General features: G+C 42.7%; 1 protein-coding gene across 4 annotated transcripts in view; it reads left to right on the top strand.

The window, feature by feature from the left end:
• Window positions 1–17,620, top strand: part of LOC129707718 (copine-8) — a 204,072-nt gene that overhangs the window by 86,757 nt on the left and 99,695 nt on the right. For 3 of the 4 annotated variants that reach the window (XM_055652946.1, XM_055652945.1, XM_055652948.1), the window contains 2 exons: window positions 2,216–2,255; window positions 3,466–3,542. The exons of the other annotated variant lie outside the window; for it this stretch is intronic. In XM_055652946.1, the coding sequence (XP_055508921.1) occupies window positions 2,216–2,255; window positions 3,466–3,542 (117 nt within the window). The remainder of the gene's footprint in view (window positions 1–2,215; window positions 2,256–3,465; window positions 3,543–17,620) is intronic. 4 annotated transcript variants of the gene reach the window in all.

Genomic DNA, 17,620 nt, shown 5'->3' with positions numbered 1-17,620 from the left:
CGTGAAATGTAAAACTGATTGCTTGGTAATTTTAGTTGACTATGACCAGTTGAACAACATTGGGTACTTTGTTTAGCACTGCCTCCTCTGATCAGTTCAGTCCTCGCTGTTGGAGCTGCTCTCTTCAGTTGCTGCCTGTAAGCAGCAAAAAAGAAGTACAGTCAGATGCTATGATTTCCAAAAGTGAGGGTGAGGCATGGGGTGATAGGCATTGAGTATTTGATCCGTTGGTGCTGGAGGACATGCTCTGGTGGTAGTTAAGAAGTGACTTCTTCAAACTAGTCTTGTTGTTGTCTCTGGCTATGATGGAAAAGGTGTTGGAGCACGCAATCTGGTGTTTGTTCACCATGGCATGTAGCTCCTCCAGTGCTAGCTGAACATCTGTCTGAGGCGGGATGTAGGCCACCGTCATGCTGACAGAGGTGAATTCCCTTGGGAGTTAAAAGGGGCTACACCACTGCTAGATGTTATAGGTGTGGAGAGCAGGAATTGGACAAGACCACCCTGTCTGAGCACCGTGAAGAGTTTACCATGAGCCAAATGCTGCCAGCTTTCATCTTACCCAATGACACTGTATGATCAAATGTGCCTATACACACACGCACACACACACGCAAAGATTGAGCTGCCAGGATAAACCAGAGATTGCCAGTGTTGCCTTTTCAAACCTGAAAGCTGAACTGCCAGGATTAGTCTGGGGCTGCCAGCGCATCCACTCACAGCACAGGTGAACTGCAGGGAGAAGCCTGAGATCACCACACTTCCTCCGGGACAAGCCCAAAGCTACCATCATCATTGCACATGTGCCCTGCCAACAAGGGACAGTGCCCCAATGTGGTCCTGGACTTCCTTGTCACTGTAAATAAAATATATCATGTAAGTTCACTCTTGTGCAAATGTTAGTTCAGTCATCGCTGAATCCTGCTTCAACCTCATTGATACAGGGTGGAGAATTTTGGGTAAACCATCTCTCTGAAACATAGTAAACAATATTCTCTCGCATCCCATGCAGAGCAAACTTGTTCTGAAGTGCTCCACCTTATTATCTCGGGACAGCTTTGGCCAATAGGGCATGGAGGGAGAAGGGTTGCTATCCATTAAGCCTCATTCTTACTAGCAGCCCACCTCAATGACCAGGTTTCCAGGCACATGGTGACCTCCCTGGCTGTTTCAGGTACTATATTTCTGTTTATACAGGTTGTGAGGTCGGCCATAGCCCTGCTGACCAGAAGTCCCTTGCTGTTGGAAAGTCTATTGCCATTGCTAAGTCATAACAGCACTAATCCATTTAAATGGACTTGCAACCTGGCTCTTTTAGATGAAGTAGTTCAAAACATCCACAATAAGTTTTACAAAGTGATTACCCCAAGATTCCTTTACCATCAAACCTAAAAGAACAAAGGCAGCAAGTTGCATAGTATTTTGACTTGGAATGCTTGATCACTTGGCCAGAATTCTGGAACTGAATACAGAATTACACTATAGGGGCATCATTACCACGAGGATCAAGGATGCCAGTGGCCCAAGAATACAACATGCATTGAGATTTAGTTTTATCTTGGCATAATGTTTGGTACAGATTGTGACCTGAAGGGCCTGTTCCTGTGCTTTACTTGTTCATGGTCTATATTTCTTCTAAGAAGTCTTTAAATAACAGTAATTGTGATCGTAGTTCATGCCATCTTCCTGTTTCTGCCTTGGAAAGATTAATTAAAGCCCCATATTTAATTGCTGGCATGTTCAGTGTGGGTGTGTGTGAGATGTCAGATAGTTTCTACGATGGTAGCACTTTCTCCTGTGACTCGTGCTTAGTCATTTTTTTGATTGGCGAACCTAAGCAGCACATGGGGTGGGAATACAGGAACCAAATTGTGTTGTGTTTACAATCTGAAAAGGTTGTCTGAAAAAGCCAGAAGCAATGGGCTCGATTTAAAAATAAAACTGTGGATTCCATGAATAGTGAAACAATGCATTAAAGAGAAAATTATCTTGTGGGAATATTGTAGAAGAAACAAAACTAATACAGTTCAGAATAAGATAATCAATAGTGAAACTCATTTCCAAACTTTCATGTCTGGATTTGACTTAATAAAACAGTAATAATTGTGATACAAGAATATTGAAAAAAGGTTTCAACTACTCTCTTTGCAATCTTTTCATTGGTTTTATTGATGTGAAGTGTATCACACTGACATCTAATTTATTTTATTTTCAGATATGACGTTGATTCGAAGAGTTCAAATTTATCTGAGCATGTAAGTTTTCTGCATGGTTTATTTTTGAGGCTTTAGTTGTGTGTCACAATATGGTGCAGCAACTAAAGATTTGCATCGGGTGATTGCAGAAATTAGCTAGCAATTTTTGCATTAAAGGTTTTGAGAAATTCTCTTCAACTCATGCTGCTCTTTGTCTATTGTTGGATTTGAAATTATTATTACCATTTGAATTGTCTGCATAATCACAATAAAAATGTCAAGTGTTTTTGTCAAGTGAGTTGCTGAGTCGACGGATTCTGACCAACAAATGGCCACACAATTTGGGATTCATTCGGCCTTCGATCAGCTTTTTAATAGACATTACTTTTCAGGATTTGTAAAGGTAGTATAGTCAGTCAGTTTCTCAATACAGAAATTTCCTGATCTTTCTTCACTTGCTAGATCGACACATCATCGACTGACGTCTACCACAAACCTACCGACTCACAGTTATCTGGACAACACTTACTCCCACTCTGCCTCTTGCAAAGACACCAGCTCCTACTACCAACCCCTCTGTCTCTGCCACATCTGCTCCCAAGATGAGGCTTTCCATTTCAGGACATTTGAGATGTTCTCTTTAGAAAATGTGAATTTCTCCCTGTTGTCATAGATAGATCCTTGACCTGCGTCTCCTCTGTGCCCTTAGTTATGCTCTTGCTCCCCCCCCCCCCCCCCCCCAGGCAGAGCAAAGACTTTGGTTAGGCCGCACTCAGAGTATTGCGTGCAGATCCAGTTGCCCCATTTCAGGACAAATCCGGAGGCTTTGGAGAGGGTGCAGAGGAGGTTTTACTAGATTACTGTCTGGATTCGAGGGTTTCATCTACAAGGAGAGGTTGGATAGTCTTGGATTATTTTCTCTGGAACATCGGAGGTTGATGGGAGGCTTGATAGAATCGATCTTCTCTGCATTTTGTAACATTAGAAATCCATGTCTTAATTTCTGAAAGAGATATTTTAATTATCTATTGTAACAGCAGTCATTGGCTATGTCTGTGCAGTAACAAAAAATGGCAATTTATGCTTCTGTGGTTATTTTGTTGATAAATGTTACAATAGATCAGGACATGGAAAGTAAAATTCCAAGCACTTATTTTTTGTATTAAATGTTAGATCACATTTGTGCAGAAAAAACTCATTCCACAATTAAAATTAATTGTACAGTAAATATTTTAAACTACATTTATTTTGTTTATTTTTCCTCTTTCAGGACTTTCTGGGTCAAGTGTTTAGCACTTTAGGAGAGATTGTGGGTTCTCAGGGAAGCAGGCTGGAAAAACCACTTGTGTAAGTAAAACACAGTCTTTATTGTGATTAAAGGATGCCGTTATCTAGGCGTTCCTTCAATTGACCCTCTATAATGACCGAATGGATGATTAGCTTCAGATTCACCCAGGGTCTTGAAACATGCTTTCAGGGGGCAAAATTTTTATCAGGTGCATCAAGGATTTATTTCTTAAATGTAATCATTGAATCTGATTACAGGCACTCAACGAACTCAGGAAGTTTAATTTCTGACCAGCATTATTTATTCTTGATTTTCAATCTCCACATTGATGGGGGATTCTGAAGGAACGACCTTTGTGTTTGATTGTGCTTTTATGGCCTTTTGGAAATTTATCCTTGCGTGGGATTGAATATCAAAGTCTTGTGGACTTGTCCCAAACTGGTGTTGGTTTCCTTAACTTTGTGTCTCAGACAAAATAGGAGTAATAAACTTGAAACTGATATTTTGGTTAATGGGGAGAAATTCTTGGCTGTAAATCCTTGTTTGAAATGGAAATGTTGGCATATTATATGTGTTTGCTGTTTAAATTGCACAAATTGCATATTTTGAGAAGTGTAATTGGACACTGTTTCCAATATGAGTCTCCATTGGTTCTCCGTAAAGGGTGTGGATGGGGCATGGTGCAGCATGAAATGCAATGTGGATAACTCCTACATGATTACATCAAGTGAAGAGTAAGATTTGCATCCAAAACCAGACAGAAGCGTTGTTAAATGGGAAACAGACTGAGCAGTTTTGCATACAAATTTACATTTTCAAGCATTGATCATGTATTGGTCTTAACAAAGAAGTACGTACTCGGGTAAAAGTAAATTTAAATGTTTTGAGGCATTTGGATATTGACCGATGTTCGTAAGTCTTTTGTATTTTTGAAACGGACGTATAGCGTAACAACATCATTCTTTCCAGTGGGTGTCCCTGTGAGCATACTCCTACCTACTGTGACAGGAGCTGCCCGAGAGATTATCTGCACCAATTCACGGGTGCTTATGATAAACGTGAACATGATTTTTTTTTAACAAACCACACTTTAGTACATAATTAGCGACTCCATAAATGTAAATAATGCCAATGGATCGAGGAGTTTGCAAAATTATACAATTTTTCAACTAATATTTAATGTGACTAATGCATCAGCTGTTTCTGCAATTTTGATCTTTCAATTGCCTTGATTGCACTGGGATTAAATGACTCACCAAATTTCAAAGGATTTCAAGGACTTTTATTGTCACATGTACCAATTAAGGTAAAGTGATATGCGAATTACCATACAGCCTTATGGGGAAAAAAAAGCAACAAGGCACACAATTACATAAAAGTCAACATGGCTCCCGGTGCACTTTCGGGTTCATTTTAAGTTACTGTTATTTGTTTTTGTTTTTAAATCTCTGAATGGGCTCGCCCCGCCTTACCTCTCTGAGCTGCTCCACCCATACACTCCTGCCCGGTCCCTCAGGTCAGCTGGTCAGCTGCTCCTGGAGGTACCGAGGTCTAGTCGGAGGCTCAGAGGGGATAGAGCCTTCTCTGTTGCTGCTCCGACACTCTGGAACACCCTGCCGCTGCACATCAGACAGGCCCCCTCACTGTCCATCTTCAAATCCAGTGTTAAAACGCATTTGTACTCCCTGGCTTTTGACCATGCCTGAGGCTTTGCTTCTGTTTGTGGTGTTTTTGATGTTTCTTTATTTTACATGTCTTTTCCTACTATTTCTTTTGATTGTTATTTTTTGGTGTGTATTAACTTTTTTGTCAATGATTAGTGATGTACAGCACTTTGTTGCAGCTATGTTTGTTTTTAAAGTGCTCTATAAATAAAATTATTATTATTATTATTATTAACATAAACATCCAACACAGCAGATTCCCCACATTCCTCACTGTGATGGAAGACAACGACGTCCAATATTCTTCCACTTTATTCTCACACAGTCGGGGCAGTCAATCCATCCTTTGGGACGATTGAAACTCCCCCATCGGGGAGATCGAAACTCCTGCGTTGGGGCGATCGAGACTCCCGCGTTGGAGCGTTTCAAACTCCCGCATCGAGACGATTGAAACTCCTGCGGCTTGGAGTTCCCGGTCGGTCTCTGACTAGAGACCGTGGGCTCCGTGATGTTAAGTTTGCAAGCACCCGTGGTTGGAGCTCAGAGGTTGATTCCTGGCAAAGGGATCGTGGGTTCCACGATGGTAAGTCCGCAGGCAACCGAGGTGGAGCTCTCGTCGACCTCCAGCAAAGGCCAGCAACTCCTCGATGTTAGGCCGCCGTGCAGACGGAGATACGATACGGCAAAAAAATCGCATCCCCGTTGAGATAGGAAATTTGAAAAAGTTTCCATCAGCCCCCACCCCCCCCCCCCCCCCCCCCCCCCCCCCCCCCCCCCCCCCCCCCCCCCCCCACATAAACACAAGCTCAAGAACACTAAAAACATACATTTAACACATACTATTAAACACAAAGGAAAGAAAGGATAGACAGACTGTTGGTGTGGCACCCATTGCTGGCGCCTCCCGGTGGCTAACATTTGACTAACATTAAACATTTTTGAACATCTTTACTATCTATTGGCTGTTTTTTTTACTACTCCTTTGATGTAGCGATTAATTTATCTGTGTAAAGAAAAAAGTCAAGTTCTTGCATGTAAAGCAGAGTTATTTACCACTGGATTAGATATCAAAAACAAGAGGGCATATGTTTAAGTTGAAAGGAGCTCGATATAATATGAACCTGAGGGGCAGCTTTTTCATCCGATGGTGAGCATATGGAATGAGCTACCAGAGGGGGTTGTTGAGGCAAATACTAATAACAGCATTTAAAAGACACTTGGACAAGTAGGTGACTCTGAAAGGTTTAGAGAGGTATGGGCCAAACACGGACAACTGGCATCTTTGTGATGTGGGGAGAAATAGTTTAATTGGCGTCTGATACCCATATGAAGGGAAAACAATTTGATTAGATTAGTGTAAATGAACGGTTGATGGTCAGCATGGTTTCAGTGGGCTAAATAGTCTGTTTCTGTGCTGTATTGTGCAATATCTACCTAAATCAGAGCATTGATAGGTTTGAAGGGCTAGGATGTTATGGCCAATATGGAGTCCTGGTTAAGGGACAGAAGTGGCATCTTAATGTTCCAGGTTGCAGGTGGGGGTAAGACAGGAGGGAGAGTAGATGTATTAATTAATAAGCCGACCGTGACAGTAGTCCGAGATGACATAGTGCTAAGGACTTTGGTGGGGTAAACTTTTTCAATGGTTCAGGAATGTTTTCTCAGGGAACCTGTGGAGGACCCTACAGGAGGGATGGCAAAACTCAGCCAACTCATCATAAATTGGGCAAGGAAAATGAATGCAGTGTCAGTGGGTGCCCCATTTGAGACCAATAACCACAGTTCTATTTAGACAATAGGTGCAGGAGTAGGCCATTCGGCCCTTCAAGCCAGCACTGGCATTCAATGTGATCATGGCTGATCATACACAATCAGTACCGCATTGCTGCCTTCTCCCCATACCCCCTGATTCCGCTATCATCAAGAGCCCTATCCAGCTCTCTCTTGAAAGTATCCAAAGAATCGGCCTCCACCACCCTCTGAGGCAGAGAATTCCACTCTCTGCGTGAATAAGTGTGTCCTTGTAGTTTAAGATTAGGGCAGAAGAATCTGCAGATGCTGAAATCTTGAGCTAAAAAACAGTGTTAGAGGAACTCAGCAGGCCAGGCAGGAACTGCGAAGGAAATTGACAGACTATTTCTGTTTCAAGATCCTTCTTCAGATGGAAGAAATGTACCGACTGGAAATGTTGTCCCCCCCCCCCCCCCCCCCCCCCCCCCCCCCCCCCCCCCCCCCCCCCCCCCCCCCACCCCCTACCACAATGCTGTCTGGCCCACTGAATTCACCCAGCACTTTGGGGTTTTTTGCTCTGTCAGCTTTAAAATATTTATGGATGGGGACAGTGCTCGTCCTCAAATTAAAGTTCTAAACTGGGGCAAGGTCATCTTGATGGTATTAGACAGGAACTTGTGAATGTTGATTGGAGTAGGATATTTGCTGGGAAAGGGACATTTTTTTTTACTAAAGAAGGAAATCAGGAGTGCAGGCAGGGAGTATGAGAGAGCACGGGGATATTTGCTTAATTAGAATTCAAAGAGATTTTATAAGTACATTAAGGGAAAAAGTGTAACTCAAGAGAGGATAGAGACCCTCAGAAACTGAAGTGACCATGTGTGGAGCATCTGGAAATGTCCTGAATGAATTTTTCTCTTCTGTTTTTATTACGGAGAAAGACATGGTGGCCAGGGAACTTGGGAGAGTTAGTGGAGATGTCTTGATGACAGTCGGTGTTACAGTATATGAGATATTGGGCATTGTTAGTAGTATGAAGGTAGGTAAATCCTCCAGGGCTGGTCCAGATACATCCAAAGACACTAGAAAGCTAAAGAAGAAATTGCAGGAGTCGGAACTGAGGTATGTGAATTAGCATTAGATACAGCTGAAGTGCTGGAAACTAGAGGGTGGCTAATGTTGTTCTGCAAAAGTGTGAAGTGTAGATGGAGTCCTTGGAAGGGAGGTTAGTTTGCATGATTGTCTGGACTACATTCACAACTATCTGCAATTTCTTGTGGTCTTGGATGAAGCTGTTCTCAAACCATGTTGCGACACATTCCGATAAAATACTTTCTACGGCGTATCTGCAGAAGTTGGTGAGTGTTTGTGAGGTCATTCTGAATTTCCTATGCCTTCTAATGGAAGTAGAGGCATTGGTGTGTTTTAATGGCCATTGCTTTAATGTGACTGGTCCAGGACAAATTGATGGTGATATATATTCCCAAGAACATGAAGCTTTCAACTAATTCTACTTCTGCTGCATCAATATGAACTGGAATGTGTGCACTGTTAACTTCCTGAAGTCGATCACAATCTCCTTTGTCTTGCTGACATTGAGGGAGAGGTTGTTTTCTTGGCACCAGGTTACGAGGTTCTCAATTTCCTTTATGTGCTTCTTCTCGATATTATTTGATACATGGCCGACAACGGTGGGGTCGTCGATGAATTCTTACGTTGAGTTGGATTGGTATTTGGCTGCATAGTCATGATTGTATAAAAAAGTATAGTAGGGGCTGAGAATGTATCCTAGTGGGGCACCATTATTGTAGAGGACGAAGTGCACTTTTGGTCTCCAAATCTGAGGAAGGACATTATTGCCATAGAGGGAGTGCAGAGAAGGTTCACCAGACTGATTCCTGGGATGTCAGGACTGTCTTATGAAGAAAGACTGGATAGACTTGGTTTATACTCTCTAGAGTTTAGGAGATTGAGAGGGGATCTTATAGAAACTTACAAAATTCTTAAGGGGTTGGACAGGCTAGATGCAGGAAGATTGTTTCCGATGTTGGGGAAGTCCAGGACAAGGGGTCACAGCTTAAGAATAAGGGGGAAATCCTTTAAAACCGAGATGAGGAGAACTTTTTTCACACAGAGAGTGGTGAATCTCTGGAACTCTCTGCCACAGAGGGTAGTTGAGGCCAGTTCATTGGCTATATTTAAGAGGGAGTTAGATGTGGCCCTTGTGGCCAAGGGGATCAGAGGGTATGGAGAAAAGGCAGGTACGGGATACTGAGTTGGATGATCAGCCATGATCATATTAAATGGCGGTGCAGGCTCGAAGGGCCGAATGGCCTACTCCTGCACCTAATTTCTATGTTTCTATGTTTCTATGTCACCTATCTTTACTGATTTTGGTCTGTTGGTCAGGAGGCCACAGATCCAGTTGCAGAGGAGAGTGCTGACTTCAAGTTCCACGAGTTTTGCGATGAGCTTGGTTGGGATAATGGTATTGAAAGGGGCGGTATGCAGTAGGTTAATCGGCCTCTGTAAATTGCCTCCAGTGGAGTGAAAGTGGGATAAAATACATCTAGTTTGAATGATGGTTGGCATCGACTCGAAACTGAACAAATCTCAATTATTTTTGATCTTCCGCAACTCGTGGCTATGAAATGCTACGTTGCACTTCAACTCTATCAAGCTTCCTATTGCAGTGGGGAAATCTACGGGATGAATAGAAAATCATTCTTCTTCTGACACTTCCCCTTCATAATGAAAGTCATTTCAACTTCAGTCAACTGCAGATTGCAGTGTGCAGATGATACTTGCATTCATACACAATCCACTGGGTTCCAATTTATCATTGACCAGTTTGCAAAAACATGCAAGAGTGAGCCTTTTATTAAGCAACAGTCGGACACATGTCTTCAAGCAACTTTGCAGAACTGCATAAATATTAACCCTTAACAATGGAGGGTCACAATGAGACTCTGGGGAAATGTGTATACTATTTTCCATATCTCGAGATCCGTCTCATGATGAAACCAGATGCTGATTAAGAAACTCATCACAGCCTCCAGTGCCTCATTCTTTGATGATCTGAAGAAAAGATGTTTAAAGCCAATGACCTCATATCCAACACTTCGTGGTCTGCCAGTCAGCAGAAGAACTTCACCATCCTATATTTTTGCCAGCATGGACTGTGATTGAACAAATGGAAAAGGAATAGGTAAAAGCAAAAAATAAGCAATTCGAGTTATTCAGCAAAAAGTTCTACATTCCATCCCACAAGACATATTCTGCCCCGCCAGTGGCAGACTGTGTATATCCAACATTGGCCTCTGAACTTGAGTGGAAGTAAGTAATCCTCATCCTTAAGGGACTAATAGAAAAAAGAAGAGGACGGAGAAAAAGTCAAAGACTTCTTGAGCCAATTGTGTCAAAATTGAAGATGGTTGTGACTTTCAACCCAGGGAGAATAATTCTCGTGAAATTTTAGTAGTTAAAGTGGGGAAGTGAGTTATGTCCAAAACTGGTAAAGCAGTAGAGACCAGTGCCCTCAAGCATATCCATGTATCTTCCAAGCTGCCTGTACACCTGCTCTTTGGGTCAGGTCATCCTGCCTTTGTTGCAAGTGCACCTGTGCTTTCTCATCTGGAACACCACAATCAACTCCAGCATAGCTGTGAGTAGAAAAATCAATGGATTGCCCATCATGTTGAAATAAATCAGTGAAATTCACTCAGCTGCTACACCATGGGTGTCACGGTGGTGCAGCAGTAGAGTTGCTTCCTTACAATGCCAGAGGTCCAGGTTTGATCCTAATTATGGGTGCTGTCTGTATGGAGTTTGTACGTTTTCCCTGTGAACTCGTGGGTTTTTCTCCGGGTACTCCGGTTTCCTCTCACTCCAAAGACGTAAGGGTTTGAAGATTATTTGGCTTTGGTAAAATTATAAATTGTCCCTGGTGTGTAGTATAGTGTTAATGTGCAGGGATTGCTGGTCGGCGTGGGCCTGTTGGGTCGAAAGTCCTGTTTCCGCGCTGTATCTCTTTTTTAAAAGGAACATGTGGAAGTTGGGCCAAACTGTTCATTCGGCCCAACTCAGTCATGCATGTCCCATTTATCTATCTTTGGCCCATGTCCTCCAAACATTTCCTATGTAGGCACCTGACCAAATGCTTTTGAATGTTATAATTGTTATAAATATACCGTGCATTCAGAAACTATTCAGACCCCTTCACCTTTTCCACATTTTGTTACATTACAGCCTTATTCTAAAATAGATTAAATTCATCTTTTTAATTATCAATCTACACAAAATACCCTTTAATAAAAAAGCAAAAACAGGTGTTTAGACATTTTTGCAAAGTAATTCAAAAGAAATAACTGAAATATCACATTTACATAAGTATTCAGACAGTACTTTGAGGCACCTTTGGCAGCGATTACAGCCTCAAGTTTTCTTGGGTACGATGCTACAAGCTTTGCACACCTGTATTTGGATAATTTCTCCCATTCTTCTCTGCAGATCCTCTCAAGCTCTTTCAGGTTGGATGGGGAGCATCGATGCACAGCTATTTTCAGGTCCCTCCAGAGATGTTCGATGGGTTCAAGTCCAGTCTCTGGCTGGGCCACTCAAGGACATTCACAGACTTGTCACAAAGCCACTCCTGCCTTGTCTTGGCTTTGTGCTTAGGGTCGTTGTCATGTTGGAAGGTGAACCTCCGCCCCAGTCTGAGGTCCAGAACACTCTGGAGCAGATTTTCATCAAGGATCTCTCTGTACTTTTAACTTTCCCTCGGACCTGACTAGTCTCCCAGTTCCTTCCGCTGAAAAACATCCCTACAGCATGATGCTGCCACCACCATGTATCAGTGTAGGTATGGTATTGGCCAGGTGATGAGCGGAGCCTGATTTCCTCCAGACGTGACGCTTGGCATTCAGGCCAAAGAGTTCATTGAACCAGAGAATCTTGTTTCTCATGCCTTTTGGCAAACTCTAAACAGGTTGTCATGTGCCTTTTACTGAGGAGCTGTTTCTGTCTGGCCATTCTACCAAAAAGGCCTGATTGGTGGAGTGCTAGATATAGTTGTCCTTCTGGATCCCATCTCCTCAGATAGTTGTCCTTCTGGAAGGTCCTCCCATCTCCTCAGAGGAAGTCTGGAGCTCTGACCATTGGGTTCTTGGTCACCTCCCTGACCAATGCCCTTCCAAAATTCTTCCATTTAAGAATGACGGAGGCCACTGTGCTCTTCGGGACCTGCAATGCTGCAGAAATTGTTTTATACCCTTCCCCAGATCTGTGTCTCGGCACAATCTTGTCTCGGAGATCTACGAACAATTCCTTCGTCTTCATGGCTTGGTTTTTGCTTTGACGTGCACTGTCAACTGTGGGACCTTATATAGACAGGGGTGCGCCTTTCCAAATCATGTCCAATCAATTTAATTTACCACTGGTGGACTCCAATCAAGTTGTAGATACATTTCAAGGATAATCAATGGAAACGGGGTCTGAATACTTACATAAATGTGATAATTCGGTTATTTTTAAAAATTTATTTGCAAACATTTCTAAATACCAGTTTTTGCTTCTTCATTCTGGGGTATTGTGTGTAGATTGATGATAAAAAAATTAATTTAATCCATTTTAAAATAAGGCTATAACGTAACAAAATGTGGAAAAAGTGAAGGGATCTGAATACTTTCTGAATGCACTGTATCTACAGCTTCTTGCAAATCATTAATATACTAATTGCCAAATGAACTTGTTTTCTTCAGTGTGATTATAACTTCCCTGTAATAATTTTCTACTTTCCATAAAACACTAGTCCCATTTAAGTTTTACCAAACACTAAACTCTATTAAAGATGATGTCAATCAACTACATGTTCTGTTGGATTCATGAAGAATTTGAATTTTGATGTGAGTAACCTGTTGTATATTGACACTTCTGAAAAATATAAAATTTTTTGTTAGACATAATAGGGCAGATCTTTGTCCTACAAAACTTTGACCTTTGTGCACTGTGGGGCTGCACAGTAGCACAACAGTTGTAAAATTGTCTCTAGTGTGTGTTGGTTAGTGTACGGGGTGATCGCTGATCGACGCAGACTCGATGTGCCAAAAGGCCTGTTTCCGTGCTGTATATTTAAAGTCTAAATGCATCTTTCTTTAGGTACACACGGCCTATATGCTGTACTGGACCAAATCACTGGGGCTCTGTGTAATTTCCGTGTGTGGATTCCTTATTCAAATCCTTTTTCAATTAAGTCTACATGCCATTGACCTTTAGGACTGGGTGTACCTGCATGTCTGTCATGAGGTACATATACAGGCACACCCAGTTTTTTCTGAACGTGTTTTTCCACTTTAAAAACCACCTGCTTTTCTGGCTTTTTTTTCTATCAAAAGCGATGACTTCACATTTTTTTTTGCAATAGATGAATTATGCCATATATTATGGACACCCATGCTGAAAATGAGACACTTATTCCTCTGTACTCTTTCCATGAACCAATTTACCCTCTGGGCCAGTATATTATCCTTAATTCCCTGTGCTCTCATTTTGTTTTGCAACCAAGTGTGGCACCTTACCAAACAATTTTGATTCAATTTTGCTAAACAGATGAATGTCACAGTACATGGTTTTCCCCGATCACAGCAGACGGAAAACAATTATTACTTTGCAGCCTGGAGGAAAACAACTGCTCCTCCGGACTGCACTTGAATTCAGTGGCCAATAGCTGCACTAATGTCCTCCATATCTGACTTTGAACTTCTTTACCACAGACCTTTACCCCTTGCCTGAGGCTTGCTTGGTGTCTACATCAGCTTCCAGGTCAGCTGGTAAATGTGTACGGGCCAGGACTTGTCAATCGGCCATGCATTCTGTCAATGGGCAATGAATAGTTGTTCAGGCCCAGTCTTGATGGGTTTCATGCTTGTGGGAAGGTCTATATCCTTGGGTGAACTTGGCTACATCCATCAAAGTAACCTACAACTTCATTTTTTTTTTTAAGAATTAATCAAGAAAGTTGATGAGGCCAATGCTGTAGATGTAATCTTCATGGACTTCAACAAAGCCTTTGTTCTGCATAGAACGCTGCAGTGAATCACCATAGAGCAAAACATAGAACAATACAGCACAGCAACGTGCCCTTCGGTCTCTTTGTGCCGAACATCATTCCGAGTTAAACTGATCTTATCTGCCTGTACATTATGCAAAACCCTGCACTTTCGTTTAGTTTGTTAGTATGTGTACAGAGGTACAGTGAAAAGCTCTTGTTGCGTGCTATCTAGTCAAAGAATAGTCAATACGTGATTACAACCAACCTGGCCACAAAGTACAGATAAATGGTACAACATTTAGTGCAAGATGAAGTCCGAAATGCTGCGGTTGAAATAAAGAGCAGAGCTATTAGAAGTATGAAAGCAGATCCTCTTTTGTGACCAGCACGCAAAGAGTCGCCACACCAAGGTGCCATCTTACCACATGCGTTTATCTAAAAGACTCTGAACCACCACCATCATATGAGCCTCCACAACCACCACCTGGTAGTGTGTTTCAGACCCCTACTACTCTGTCTTAACCTTGCCCTGCACATCTCCTTAATCTTTTCCCCCTCTCATCTTACACCTATACCCCATGTTGGACATTTCCACCGTGTGAGAAAGGCTCTGACTCTCTCCCTATCTATGTCTCTCACCTCTATCAAGTTTCCCCTCAACCTCTGACATTCCAGAGAAAACAATCCAAGTCAATCTAACCTCTCCCTGTAAATGAAATCTTCTATTCCAGGCAGCATTCTGGTCAATTAGATACTTTGGGAAGTGCAGTGGCCTTCATTGAGATAGTAATGAAGGTGTGATACTTCTCAAAATTGGGTTGACACAAATGCACCCTGTCATGAAGGCATATAAATAGTGCGAGTCTGATATGCATCGTTTTGCATAACACAAAAACTTCCACATCCAGTTGTATATCCAGTGATACAGGTCGGTGGGGGCGCTGCAAGCCGGTGCCCTGTCAGCAGCGTGTCTGTTTTTTTTCAACTTTTTTTGTTTTTTTAGTATGTTTTAAAGTATGTTTTTTGTGTTTCTTTGTGTATCTTGTGTGGGGGGGTGAGGGGGAAACCGTTTTGGTCGCCTCCTCCATGGAGAGGCAACTTTTTCCAGGTCGCCTCCCCCGTGGCCTAACAACGAGGATCGGGCGGCCTTTCCCAGAGACGCTCCCGGGGCTTCAGCGGCGGGCGCAGCGTGGACTCTCGGCGTGGAGTGGGCTAGCCCTCGCTGGGGCTCGCCAGAGGGGAGCGCTCCGTTTCGCTGGCCTGTGGCAGCCGGCAGCCTGAAACCGCAGTCTGCAGAGTTTCAGCTGGCGCGGCGTCTACAGCCCGGGATCCCCCGTGGGTGACCCGGGAGAAGAAGGAGCTTCCACCGCCGGTCCGACTCTGGACTCTGGTCCCGACCACGGGGGGAAATGGAGGAGGACTGGCCAAATTTTGTGCCTTCCACCACAGTGATGAATGCTGTGGTGGATGTTTGTGTTAAATTTTTATTGTGTATTGTGTGTTCTTTATCATTGTACCGCTGCTGATAAATTCATTTCACTTGCACTTTATGTGTGTTTTATGTGACAAATAAAACTGATTGTATTGTATTGTTGCATTGTATATCTTTGCTCATTTTTTATTTGTTTCTATTTCAATAGAAACTCAAACCAAATTTATCCCAGTTTAGCAGTAGTTAATTAATATAATCTTCAGCCTCTGACTTTACTCCCTTCTTTGTTTGGGTAAAATCTTTCTTGGAACTGTTTACTGAGAACATTTTCATTACTGCACAAAGTCCTGAATTATTTGTGCAGAGGTTTCCAGGGTTAATTTAATAATGCATAAGTAAAATTGGCAGTTCTGGGAATAACCCTTATATCATGCCTTTTTTGACGGCTAAATGAAGCTTTTGGCTCAGACTCCAAAGTAAATGATTCCTTCAATGATTTTACAGTTTTACAAATGCAGAAATGACGAATGAGGTGGAATTCAAAATTCCTGCATTGAATGGCTGTTACACAAACCTAATGATAGATCATCCGTAGACTTTTTAATTCATTTCAAGATCTGTGCATCATTGGCAACACCAGAATTTCTTGCTCGTAAGAAACTGTTGGTAAGCCACCTGTCTCTACCTTCGCAGCCCTTCCGGTGAAGATGCTCCTATTGTGCTGTTGGGTTGGGCATCCAGGATTTGGAACAGCAATATTGGAGATAGAATATGATAATAAATCACACTTAAATGTGACTCAGAGGGGAACTACACACAGACAATAGTATTACCATGTATCTGCTTCCCTTGGCCACCATCCTTTGTGGGGGTCCTGAGTTTGGATGGTGTTGTGAGAAAAGCTTGAATAATTGCAAAGCATTTTGGAGATGCATTTTGTAGCCACAGTGGTAGGGGGATTCAAAGTTGATGGAGTGCCAATCAAGCAGGCTGTTTTGCTCTGCATGATTTTGAGCTTCTTGAGAGATGTTGGCATTGCAGTAATTCAGGCAAAGGGAAACTATTCTATCACTCTCCCGATGTGCCTTCGTAGATTTATTTTTGGAGCGGGGGAAAGTCATGAGTACATAGACTTACTACATACAAACTACAGCTTAACAGCTGCGGCCCACCTGGAGTCCGTCTGTTTTTTTTCTTTCGTTTTGTTCCTTGTCATGTTTTAGTTAATTTTGCTTTATTAAGTATTGTCCCCGTCTCCGTCTGGCCTAATGGCGGGAGTGGGGATCGGGGTGGGAGCAGCGGCGGAGACCCACTCGGCACCGAAGCGTGGTTTGGCAGCTCTTCGGCCCTTGGGGGGGATGCAGCAGCGGTAGTTTGGAGCTGTGGCGGAGGCAGCGGCAGCAGCAGCGGTAGTGGAGACCCGACTCGGCCCCCGTAGCAGCGGCAGCCCGTGGCAGCTCCATCTGGAGCTGTGGCCGAGGTAGCCTGGAGAATCGGCGGAGCTGTGGCGGCATCGGAGTTTGAGCTCGGCGCAGAGGTAGCTCAGAGACTAAGATTTTTTCCACCACAGAGTACTGTGGTGGATGTTAAATTTTTGACGTATCTGTCATGCTGCTGCAAGTAAGAATTTCATTGCTCCGTTTCAGGACATATGACATAAAGCACTCTTGACTGATATTTGGATCTGCAGATTTATGTATACATTGGTTGTAGAACATCAAATGGGCTCAACCTGTATGCTAGATAATGGTCTTGTTTTAAATAATAATTACATATTTTTACTCTTATTTTATGTACCGTATAATTTATCAGTGTCAATATGATATACGCCAACGGCTGGCATTTCATGGCCTCCAATTAACTCCCTTGGTGACTGTACTTCTTGCAACGACATTCAGTTTTCCAAACTGACATCTTTATGGTATTTTACAGATGTATTTCTAATTAGAAAGGAATTATAGCCAGTTTTTCCCCTAGCTTAATCCATCCCTAGTGGGATCAAGTTGCTTCTTTAACAATCTCAAATGAGGGAATTCATCCTCTTGGTGCTTTTTTGGAGCAAGGTCCCAGATTTGAAAAGGCATTAATTTTCTCTAGTCCTCGGTATTTTATTCTGATTCTTAAAAAGAGCAGGGAAGTTTGGTCCCGAAAACTGCTGCCACCAGGTCTGTCAGCAATTCCGAAGATGGACACAAAATGCTTCAGTCTGAAGAAGTGTCTCGACCTGAAATGTCACCCATTCCTTCTCTCCAGAGATACTGC

Source organism: Leucoraja erinacea, chromosome 22 (genome assembly GCF_028641065.1).
Source record: "Leucoraja erinacea ecotype New England chromosome 22, Leri_hhj_1, whole genome shotgun sequence".
Lineage (NCBI taxonomy): Eukaryota > Metazoa > Chordata > Chondrichthyes > Rajiformes > Rajidae > Leucoraja > Leucoraja erinaceus.
Note: the sequence above shows the minus strand (reverse complement) of the source record. Positions and strands in the feature narration are given on the sequence as shown.